Raw genomic sequence first — 12,157 nt, 5'->3', positions numbered from 1 at the left:
TTTGTTCTTGCAAAAAAATACTTTAAGGAATTTTTTATTTCCTTAGGCTAACAGAAAAATGTTCAAACTTGACAGTCCTTGCCTTTCCGCATTATCTTTAACGTAACTTAAAAATTCATTTGCACACCCTCCTACTACTCTCCTTCCATGTTTCACAACTCAAATAATCTACTACTTAACTGCTACTGTCAACCATATGAAATGGCACCTCCATTCCCTTCCCTTCCCAGCCACCCCGAAAGAGCCCACTCGCACATCTATCTTTAAAATGGCTGTGTTTACAGCTACCCATATGTCACCATTCATGAAGCAACTGCCTCCATCCTCTTGACGAGGCATTGGCAGGCACACAGACTGGAAAAGATTGCAGGGCCACAAAAGGGTGGTTGGGGCTCAGAATTTTTCTTAAGGTTACTACTTTCAGAAGTCTCTGAAATTTAAAAAAAAAAAAAAAGTGGGGAGATATATGCACTCTTTATTATAAAAGCTTTGGGAGGGTGAAGGGTCTCCATTCCACAGTGAGGGAGCCTTGCTAGCAAAGCTGTTTCCAAGTGTAATATTTCTATCACAAGTGTACCTCACTATATTATGTTGCTATGTAAATGAGCCTTGCCTCGTGTGATATCTGAGTTCCTCACTATACCATGTTGCTATGCGTAATATTTCTATCACAAATATGCCTCATTATACTATGTATACTATGTTGCTCTACTATTGTGGATCCTCATGAAGAATCCTTTTAGAAAGAAAATTACAAAGTCATCTGCCTTTTGACCTTAAAACGAAAAAGGCTTTTCACGTATTGTCTCAGGTTTGCTTAAACCATGTTAAAGCAATGGACTGGAGAGGGGATGGATTAATAAAGAGAGTGAGTGTCTGACTGGAAGGGGGAATGGCAGGCACTCTTCCTGGCAGAGGTGGAAAGCGAAGGAATGGAGGCATGCAAAGAGGAGCCAGGGGCTCTCGGAATGGCGAGGAAGACACCACAAGCAACAGAAAGACAGTCAGAGGTAGGAAATGACAGCTTGCCCCTACCTGCATGCCTTTGTGTACCTGTTTTTATTCTTCCTCTTCACAAGCCCAGAGACTAATTATGGGGCAAAAAGAGAAATTTGAGAAAGCAACCTGGAAAAGCAATTCAAGGGAGGAAATGGAACAGCCCAGGAGTCCTGCTCTCCTTCTCTCCCTTTCGGTTCTACCATTTCTGCCATCTTCCCCTTCTTAGCCGCTTGGAAAACGCAGACCATGGTTGGAGGACAGGGTAATGCAAGGTGGCCTGAAGGCAGGAAAGTGAACTACAGAGGTTCCACGCCAGCAGATGCTGGAGCCAGGGGTCATCAGTTGAAGCCAGAGAACCAGGGGGCAGAGGTGGGACTTCTTAGAGAGCAGCAAGAGCAGCAGGGACCTACAACTACAGCAAAACTAGATTTTCCCTCTTTTTCCTCCCTTTCTCTGCCCAGCCAGCAACAATAGAATAATCTCCCCTTACCTTCATCTCTTTCAGTCACCCAGAGGAGAAATAAGAAAGACCTGCGGGAATGGTGACAAAAATGGGGGAAATGGGGAATGAAACCCCCAGGATAGCCAAAGAGACTGAACATTCATCAGGCTGTTTCTCACATGGAAGGGACCAAAATCACTGAGCTCACGTGCCCATTTTGTGTAGCTCTACATGCCTTTTGTGATCTTTTAGATTTCTTTTCAATTACTCTGGTTCTTGTCACCCCCAATAGAAATGATATTATATTCCTTGGTGAGGAAGACTGATAATTTTTATAATCATAATACTAAAACAATAATACATTCATTCACATTGACTTTATAATTTTCAAAATGTCTGCACATCATTTTCTCCATCCACAAGACTACCTATTAATAGGCAGAGAAAGTGTTAACCTTATTTTACAGATTGTGAGGAAACAGCACAAAGAAACGGGTTAATACATACAAATTGTCCAGAGAATGAATGTACAGCTAAGGATCCCTACAGGGTGTTTAGAATTCACATCACTCATTCATTCATTCATTCATTCATTCTGTTACGGGGTTGAACTGTTTCCCCCAGAAGCCACGTTCAAGTCTTAACTCCCAGTACCTGGGAATGTGACCTTATTTGGAAACAGGGTCTGGCAGACGTAATCACGTTAAGATGAGGTCATGTTAGTTTAGGGTGAGCCCTAATCCACAACTGGTGTCTTCATAAGAGGGAAATTTGGACACAGACACAGGGCAGGAGGCCACGTAAAGATGAAGGCAGAGTTTGGAGCAATGCATCTACAAGCTAAGGAACACCGAGGATTCTGGGAACCATCAGAAACTAGGAAGAGGCAGGAAGGATTCGCTCCAGAAGGTTTCAGAGAGCATAGCTCTGCCAACACTTTGGTTTCAGACTTCTGGCCCCCAGAATGGTGAGATAATAAACGTCTGCTGTTCTAAGCCACCCACTTTGTGGTACTTTGTTAGAGCAGCTCTAGGAAACCAATACACATTCATTCAACAAACCTCTTTTGAGTGAGTACTATGTGCCAGACACCACAAAGTGTTCTGAAGAGCCAAAGATGAACCGGACTCAGCATTCCTTGTCCCCCCACTCCCTGCATGGACTTTAGAGACCTAAGATTCTACGTTTCTGTGCTGAAGAAATGAAGCCCAGAGAAGCCAAACAGCTGGTTGATGGCAGTAGGGGAACCAGAAGCCACAACTCCTGACCTCGAAACCACACTCCTCCCATACTCCAAGCTAAAGAAGTTCTGGTTCCCTGGTACACTGTCACTGTAAAGGAGCTTCATAACGTCCCTTTTTAAATCAAAAACAAAAAACCATGCAGCAATGACAGTAAGGAGAAAAGACGTCCACTAGTTACAACTAAGGAAAGCTTTCTGCTGCAACAGGCATGGGGACCCAGGCAGAGTGTTGTCACTTAAGCAGTGTGTGGTTAAGGCAAGGAAGCACCTGGGATCAGAAAGGCCCAGCAGGGAATCCTACCTCCATCACTTACTAGCTAGGGGACCTTAGACAAGTCATTCAGCCTCTTTCAGCCATACTTTCTACATCCATAAAATGAGCATGTTAATACATACGCCTTCTGGTAGATCAGGGAGAGTCAGTTTGGAAAGTTACGAAAGATAGATGGTTAAACAGAAAACCTCAAATTGCAGAACAGCACGTATAATGTGATCCTATTCTTGTTAATTTTTTTTCTAGGAAAAACACAAAAAAAACTCGTCACGGTGGTCACCCCTGGAGATTAGGAATAGAGAGATTAGAAGCCTTGATTTTCTCCTTTTCTACCATTAAATTTCTTACTATGGGCATGTATTATCGTTAATTTTTAAAATAGAAAAATACTATATAATCATTTAAAAAGAAAAAAGCATGATAATTCAACGATTGCATACTTTCAATACGTGCACTTTTCTATATGCCTATTATACCTCAATAAAGAGGCTTCTTTTAATGAAGCAAATATATGTGCTCAGACGTGAAAAGATTTCCCAGCTATATTAAATGAACTATCGTGTCATCAAATGCAGAGTACACATGCAGAGTACAAAATTCCATTTATGTAAAAAAACAAAACAAAAACTATCTGCACACACATATAAATATATATGAACAGTTCTGGAAGAATATACACACTTAACACATTGTTCTATAATGTTGAATCTTTTTTTATAACCAGAATATTTTTAGGAACTCATTTTGAAATTTACGTTCTTTTTAATTTTTTAAATAATAATAGTACTTCACCCCAGAGGGTGGTTGTGAGATTTACATGATAATGGTTACACAATACTTTAAGTGATATAAAAAAGAATCATTAAGCCTTTCTTTTTGTAAATTTCCAATCAGTGTGCACCACACACTCCCTCCCCCATGCCTGCCTTCCACCCCAGTCCTAAGCCCAGGCTTGAGCCTCACCGTTGGGCTAACTCACGAATAAAGACAAGACCAGAGACGAGGTGGACATGAGGACTGAAGCAGGGGTCAAGAATGAAGTGATAAATAAAATAAGAGGTCAAGAATGTCTGCAATACACATTATTTGGCAAAACAAACAAACAAAAACACCTTTTCCTTTTTAAACTCAGCCATTTGGAAACATCAAAATGTCTCCCTCATCCAAACCACCACATGAAATGTCTTGCTTAGGTCCAGTATGGATGAATGCGGACCCCTCGTCCTGACCTGTGCAGAAATGTTTGCACTGAACCTTCCACACCAGGGGAGTGTGTCCTGCTGTGTCCCAGACCACTCTAATCCACTTCCTCCACCCTTTCACCAGACACTTAATCCAGGGGCCATTCAACACGAAACTCACTGTACAGACTTATTCCATATCTTATCCCACAGTTTGGTGCTTCACTAAATGCTGCCTTATTTGTTGTTTCTTGTGTGTTCTACCTCCCCAAAATGTAAACTCTTTTTCAACAGAAACATGCATTAACGCCATCTTTGTCCTAGTACAGATCATAGCACAGAACTGAGCCTGAAAGCAGTTCCCACAGGTACTTGTTCACTGACCAGAGGTCAAAGATGGCCCATGGGGCAATTCATAGCTAGCACTAGCTTTCCACACCCTACCTGGAGCTACACTGTTGTCCTGCCTTTCTGCCCCACCCTTCCTTCAATTCTCTACTGCCTTTCCTTTAGATAATATCTCAGACACCACTTGGTCCAATACAGCACCTTCTCCAGATTCCACTTACAGAGGAACTTGTGAGAGATAAGAAAGTAGTAGTTCTCTCCTCCTGGTGTTTCCTTCCTTCTCCTCCAAAACTTTCTGTGTATCTGATATATTGTCCCATAAATCTCGTGTCTATTTTATGAAACTATGCCAGGCAAATTTGGGCAGTGGAGGGAATAGGGAGTAAGTGAACACCTCTCAAGTTTCAGGAGTAAAGAGCACAGAGGGGCTGGACCACTGCAGGTCTATGGGGAAACCCCAGGACTGAAGGGACTGGCTGTGGACCGAGAGGCCACTCAAGGGGCTTCCCTTTAGGAGTATATCCACAGTCTATTAATTTGCTAGGGCTGCCGTAACAAAGTACCACAGACTGGCTGGTTTTAATAACAGAAATGTACTTCCTCACAGTTCTGGAGGCTAGAAGCCTAAGATCAAGATGTCAACAGGGTTGGTTTCTTCTGAAGGCCTCTCCATGTTTTGCAGCTGGCTGTCTTCTCCATGTGTCTCCATATGGTCTTCCCTCTGTGTCTCTCTGCATCCTAATCTCCTCTTCTTATCAGGACACCAGCCAGACTGCAGATTAGGGGCCACACCAATGACCTCATTTTACCTTAACCACCTCTTCAAAGGTGCTGTCCCCAAATACAGTCACATTTTGAGGTACTGGGGGACAGGACTTCAACTTACGAATTTTGGGGAACACAATTCAGCCCATAATAGTCAGCAATAGAGAGAGGAAGAGAAAGGAGGTCTGAGTGTGGCTCTAGAGAAACGAAAGCCTACTCAGCATTTGCAGGAGAAAGGAAATTTCACTTGTGCTTCCCTATATCTAGAATTTCCTTCCTTTCCTCTCTGTCCCTCAATCCTTTGACACCAAACACCAATCCCATCTCTGTTCTGAAGCTCTGATCATCTCAGTCCCAACAATCCGCCTGTCAATCCCAAAGGCAGAGCACGCACCAGCTATAGCGCTCAACTGGCCCTTAACCCCATGTGGCCTTGCGGTGGCTCTCGAAGTCTGCACATCCTTGCACGGGAGGCCTCGTCTTAGGTCATTATCCCTGTCCTTTGCTTACTTCACACTCCCCTTCCCTCGGTTCTTCCCAGGAGCCATCCCCGGTCCACTGTAGGTCAGGGCCTTGGGAATATTCATCCCCTCTACCCCTCCCCTGCTCAGCCCCCTCTCAACTAATTACAGTAATATCATTTCAACTAAGATCTTAGCTCAAATGCCTCTTCCTCAAGGATGCTTTTGAAGACTGCACCCCCCCCCCACACACACTTCCCTTCACACTAAACACAGGTCCCTCTCCCCACCCCCAGCTCTGTCATAACACTTATCACATTTAATGACACCCCTGCATTGTCATTATGTTATTAATGTGTGTCTCTCCCATGAGATTGACACATACTCCTAAATCCATAAGCAGAATCTGTACCAGGGTTGCCCATCACTATCTATCCAGCAGCTAAGGCAGTGCCTGACTCTAGTAAGTGCTCAATAAATATTTGCGAGATAAAGGAAAGAATAAATGAAGCGTAAATTAGTGTATATCAGTGTTCATGTAATCCATTTTTGCTGAATACACTCACTTTCAGGTAGAGGCAGTGTGGAATCACTAAGTAATAATGCCCCAGATAGCTACAGACACAGATGTTAATAGATCTTGAACCAATGGAACTACATAGAAAAAGAAATTTAACTATTCTATTAGGTCACAATCCTACGGGAATTACTTAAACATGTTTTCCATATCTAACTTTGTACATATATATATAAAATCAATCTCCTGCAGGTATTTTTCAGTCCACTGAAACAGCCATCCGCAGTCACCATTTCCCTGTGGCTTATTCCACTGCTTGACTTTTGGCCTAAAACCAACAGGAATTCTTTACTCGGAGTAAAGAACAGACGGATTCCCCTGGTGACTCCAACCCAACACTTTTTCATTTTCTCCTTCATATTAGGCAGGAAACACTAAAATTCTGGGAACAAGATGTGTGTCACACGTTGGAAACGTTCATATCTGCTGATAACACTCCATCTACCTCAACGAAACACATGAGGAAGCCACATGGTCACAATCTAATGGAAGGTAGAACATAGCTAATAAACTGAAGCAACATTCCACATGTTATCACTTTCAGCTTTGCGCAACATGTGGAAACTGGCTCATGCACCACTTGGACGTGTCAGAACATCTAAGGGAGGAGGATGCATGTCTGGGATTTATTATGGTCATTCACCTCAGGGAAGAGTCCGAAGGAGTGCATTACAGCCTCCACATGTCCGTACGCTACAGATTTCTTACTTTTAGGGGGATTTTCTGAGATGTATTTATCTTTCAGGTGCTTGGACTATTTGTGCAGCCCTGTCTGTTTCGAATATTTGAAAGCATAAAGGTGCTAGTAAGTGCTAACGAGAAATCATCTATAGGGAAAAAAACTATTCTTTTTATAGTATTACAGCATTTGCATCAACTCAGATTACCGAAAAATTTTGTTTATCGTTTTATCCTCTACTCTCCATGCCCCTCCCCAAAGTAACAGACATTATCTCCTGTTTTATCAATCTCAACTATTTTATCCAAGTTATGAGGCTCAAGTTCAGTTGGGCTTCTTGGCAAGTAATTTTTCTCATGCTAAAAAAGAAACATGAAGTAAATTAGGAAAATCATATAAGCCAGAAAAATACTACTAACATCAGAAAAATCTGAAGATAACTTACCTAAGAAAAGGGAAGCTCTATTTTGGGAGCTTAGCAGTTCAAATAAATGAACATTACAGCACTACATAGTCAATTTCTATGTTAGAAAGAGAACTTAAATTCAAAGGATGTTTCATTGAATGCTTGAGCCCTCTTCTTGCACTCCTTTTTATCAGTAATCAAACATTCAATGCATTCCTCCCAACAGGTAAGTCAATGTGTCAACAACTAAGCTACTTCTACTCGCAGCCAGAAGCTTTGCCTTCTCTAGTCTAATTGACAAGGAAACAAAATCTCTCCAAAGAAGAAAACCTACTCCCTAATTAAGCTAAGCAGACCTATTCAGGTGTCTCAGAAATGATCAACTTGATCACTGGTTCTGAGTTTAAAATATTCATGAGTCCATATACATTAATCAAGGCACCAGTAAACTCCATAAAAACAATGAAATCTAAGAGCAGTGCTATAAGCAGACCAATTTCACCACATGTGGGCTTCAAATATGGAAAGAAAATCTCCCCACCCAAATTCTCGCTATCTTGAAAAAAAAATTAAATATGAATCAAAAGAAATCTGACAGCTCAGTGATGTAAAAGGTTTTCTAGTGATTAACATGCTTTATATACCTTATATCTAGTGATGTAAATACTTTATATTATTTGTAAAAGAGGGGCTTGAGAAGGAAGTAGGGGAATGGTTATAAGGCAGTTACTCTGTTACAGCTGACATTCACATCTGTGAATTTACACCATCTAATGCCATTCCAAGGGGCTGTTCCTACATTAAATGAAAGAAGTCAGTTTTGAGTGTTTACTACGAATATTTGAAAAATATATTTTCATTCAGATTAACTGTTCTTTAAAAACAGATTCTATCAGTTTGGCCAATTACCAAAATTGATTCTTTCAACAAAAATTGAATTGTTTTAATTATCTCATGTCCCTAACTACTTTTTATTTTTACAAAAATTAGAACAGCATGCCTTATTGGGGTACCATCACCCACAACGTAATTTAGGTGTATTCAGAATACCTCACCATCTAGAAATTGAAGTTATAGTAACTGTCCAAATACTTAGCTTCCCTTAAAATTATTTCAGCCCAAACCCAAAACCCAAGAAAAATCATTTTGGTGGAAACAGTTCATTTCACTCCCTGTTAAACCCAACATAAAGCTAGATTCTCTGCCGTTTTAACATAGTACTAAATGACATTTCGTTGCTACAGCAACGAAGCTCTGCTACCTGTGGCCATGATTTGTGAAGAATTCCTCCAACCAGTGAATTCTGTGCTGTGCATTCATAAAACCAACAGAATGGCTCTAAGCAACGTAAAAATTAAGGCTTGATTTCCTGCTTATGATTTACCCACACACAGATCTAGGGTATGTATACATGTATGTAGACATTCATATATAATTATGACTCTCCCAACTCCACCAAAAGGGTAAAACCATACCAAGTTTCCATTTTAAAATAGGCATAAAAAATCCACTGTTTTAGATTTCATTGACTAATTTCCACCTGTTTCCCAAAATTTATCTTAAAAGGTAACAGAGACTATCTGGAGAGAATTTTAAAAACAAGAAAACGTATAATTTATATGCAATCTCATTCCAAAAGGAAAAAAATTTCCTGAGGCACAATTTCCTATATGTTCCAGTAAGGGTGGCTTCTTTAGCAATGAGCTGATTTAGAAAACATCGAGCCAAAGAATAAAGGAAAAAAACGGGGTCCTCACCACCTTTATTCCCCACACTGCTTCTGCAGGCTACTCACCCTCACTGGGGGGCTCCAGGCTTGCACCCGTGGCTGCTGTCCACCCTGGGAGCTCTGCAGATCTTTTGAGCTACAATTAGCCACCGTGCTGCTCTGAGCCCTTAATGCATTTGTGCAGTTCGTCCCACTGCCCCCACCAGGGCCAGGTTTCCAAGGCCTCTGCTTGATGCCATCCAGGAGTCTGACTAGCAAGATGTTACTTGGAAGCTCCTCAACACCCGAGCCAACGAGAGTCCTGCACTCAGGACATCTGAGTTCATTTCGGGAACCTACAATCCCCAGCAAACATCGTTTGCAAAAGGTATGCTGGCAAGGCAAGACCTTTGCAGAAGCATCAAGCCGCTCTAGACACACAGGACACTCCAGAAGATCCAACAAGGCAGATTCATCCATCTTTCTCTAGTTTACTGCAGAAAAAGCTTCAGAAATGTTCATAGTTGTGTGCATCCCTTAAAGTGATTCATGTAACATCCATTTCAGACTTTGCTCTGGAGTCACGGGAGGAGAGGGAGAAAAGACAGAAAATTTGTATTGTTATCTGGAGAAAAGGTTCACAGAGGAGCCAAGAACCAAAAAGTACACAAAAGGGCTTCCTCTGAATAGTGTAGCTTTGCTTTGGAATGTGGTTCCTGGACTCACCTATCAACAATTAAGGATAAAACAGGCTTTTTAAACAATTCAAAATTAACCTCTAAAGATATCTAGGAGTTCACTATGCAGAAACGGCTATCAAGTACTACACAGGATTCCTGCAATAAATAAGTGTTATGAAATGCAATAAAGAACATAATTTCTTCAGCTCTCAAAGTGATATTAGCTGCCTTAATAAAATCCTCAACTCATATGAGAAGCTGAACAGAGGCAATTCAAAGTTTCCTCTACCTGAAATTATTTTTAAATACAACAAAGTTGTCAATATTTAAGCCGCTTCAGTGTTTAAGAAACCACGCTTGACGTGATTACTGTGGTAAATGATCCCAGTATTCAATATTTAATATTAAATCTCAGTATTTAATACACGCTTCTTCCTTGGTCTTAAAAACAGAACTGTTTAATCTTGCCCAACCAAAATGAGCTGAAGGTTGACAATTCTAAAGGACACAGCTAAAGATTGGCTTGAAAGCAGCTAAAATATAAAAGCACCCTTCAGAGCAGCGGTTGACAAACTCTGAAACGGATTTCTGAACGGCCTGTCCTAATCCCATTCAGAAAATCTGGCAAAATTATCACCCAAAGAATTTGACAATGGAATGCTGGCCTGAAAACTGTGAGCGCAATGTGAAAACGGGGCCATTCAAGAAAAAGCACTTAAACCAGTGACTGCGCCGCTTACCGCCCCCCCTCCCACCCCCCCCACCCCCCCCCCACCCCCCCGCCCAGCCAATCAATGTAAACGTGAACGCCTAGGAGAAAGGGGGGGATGAAGATGTTGATGGGAGCATTAACAGCTGCTCTTGACAGGGCCCGGCGGCTGGGGGGGGGGGGGGGGGCCGGGCGGCGCCCCTCTCCCACGCCGCACGGCACAGGTACTCCGAGCCGCAGGACGCACCCCGCAGCCAGGTGTCGGCGGCACCGGGCAGGGGACGGTCCTGGGCTGGGGCTGCGGCCCGGCGCGGCCGGAACGGGGCTCTCCTTCAACAGCCTCATCTCCGCCTCCCTTTGGGTCAGCCCGGGCACAAACATCCCCCCGCACGACGGCTGGAAGTTTTCAAGGACTTAAAGATGAATTCGCAGCCTTAAGTTGCGAAAGTCAGACCCCTAAAGTGCCACCGGGAAAGAACCCGAACCCCGCAGAGAGGAGCTGGGTGTCCCCAGGGAGACCGAGCCAGCGGAGGGCAGGGGGCGCAGGGCTGCGCCCGGGAGAGCCGGCCCGGAGCCCGGGCAGCTTCCCGCCGGGAGAAGGCAGCGAGGCCGCGGCTCCGGGCCCACGGGGACCCCGGGGACTGGGGGGAACCAAGAGAGTGAACCGCGCGGAGGGGGCGCCCCGGCCACCGCCTCCTCGGGGCCCCGCGCCCTACCTCGCGCCGCGGCTCCTCCTCTTTGTTCGTGGCCCCGCAGCGGCAGTGGCGGCCGAGGAGATGCGGCCCCACCGCGTCCGGCGCGCTCGTCGCTCGCAGTGGCTCTGACGCCGCCGCCGCGGCACCGGGAGACTCCTCTCGGCTGCCCCCTCCTGCGCGCACTCACGCAGCCGCCGCCGCCACCTCCCACTTTCCCAGCCCCGGAGGGCGGAGGACGAGGAGGAGGACGAGGAGGAGGAGGTGGTGGAGGAGGAGGAGGTGGTGGAGGAGGAGGAGGAGCAGGAGGAGCAGGAGAAGGCAGAGGCGCAGCCGGCGCCCGGGGCGCGAGGGGCGGCCCGCAGCACAGCGCCTCCCCCGGGGCGGGCGCGCCTCCTCCGGGAAGCGCGGGCCGGCCGCGCCCTCCTCCCGGCGCCAAGGTACCTGCGCGCCGGGCCCCGCCGGTGCCCGGGCGGCGGCCTGAGGGGGCGCGCGAGAGCCCAGAGTCCGGGCAGCGGGGTCCCCTGGGGGGGCGGCGAGAAGGGAGGTTTGGGGACAGACGCCTCCGCCTGAGCAAAACACGCCCGAAAAATGGAGCAATCGCAGAGGGGGAGCGTGGGGAGGGGCGGCGGAGGGAAGCAGGCCGGCGCCACAGGGCAGGGGCCGGCCACGTCGTCCTCCTGCCCGGCGGTGCCAGGCGGCCGCGAGCGACGATCGGGGCGGGCCCGGCGCGGCGCGGGAGGGGCTGGGTCCCGGGAACGGACGGGAGCAGCCCGGGCGGGACGGGAGCCCAATTTGCGTTGCCTCGGTTCGCCCTGCCCTAGAGAGACGCTTGGGAGAGGACTAGCCAGAGGTCATTAACCCTTACGTCCCGGAGAGGCATGCGGAATGCGTGCGGGGACAGTGCCAGCGCAGCTGTCCACCCGCCAGCTCCCGGGCCGCCGCCGCCCAGCCTGGCCCCCCAGCGGCCCGCATCCGGGCATCACGCCGCCT

The 12,157-nt window shown here is 45.7% G+C and overlaps 1 protein-coding gene across 4 annotated transcripts in view; it reads right to left on the bottom strand.

The window, feature by feature from the left end:
- SH3RF1 (SH3 domain containing ring finger 1) overlaps positions 1-11,595 on the bottom strand; it is a 183,974-nt gene extending 172,379 nt beyond the window's left edge. For all 4 annotated transcript variants that reach the window (XR_011537724.1, XR_011537723.1, XM_070611482.1 and 1 more), the window contains exons 1-2: positions 11,189-11,595; positions 9,171-9,658 (exon numbers count right to left, since the gene is read on the bottom strand). Coding sequence is in view for 2 of the 4 variants with exons in the window: in XM_070611482.1 (XP_070467583.1) it covers positions 9,171-9,563 (393 nt within the window). In the remaining 2 variants the exon portion in view is untranslated. The remainder of the gene's footprint in view (positions 1-9,170; positions 9,659-11,188) is intronic.
- Positions 11,596-12,157: the final 562 nt, after the last annotated feature.

The sequence above is a fragment of the Equus przewalskii genome, chromosome 2, assembly GCF_037783145.1.
Source record: "Equus przewalskii isolate Varuska chromosome 2, EquPr2, whole genome shotgun sequence".
In the NCBI taxonomy this organism is placed as follows: domain Eukaryota; kingdom Metazoa; phylum Chordata; class Mammalia; order Perissodactyla; family Equidae; genus Equus; species Equus przewalskii.
Note: the sequence above shows the minus strand (reverse complement) of the source record. Positions and strands in the feature narration are given on the sequence as shown.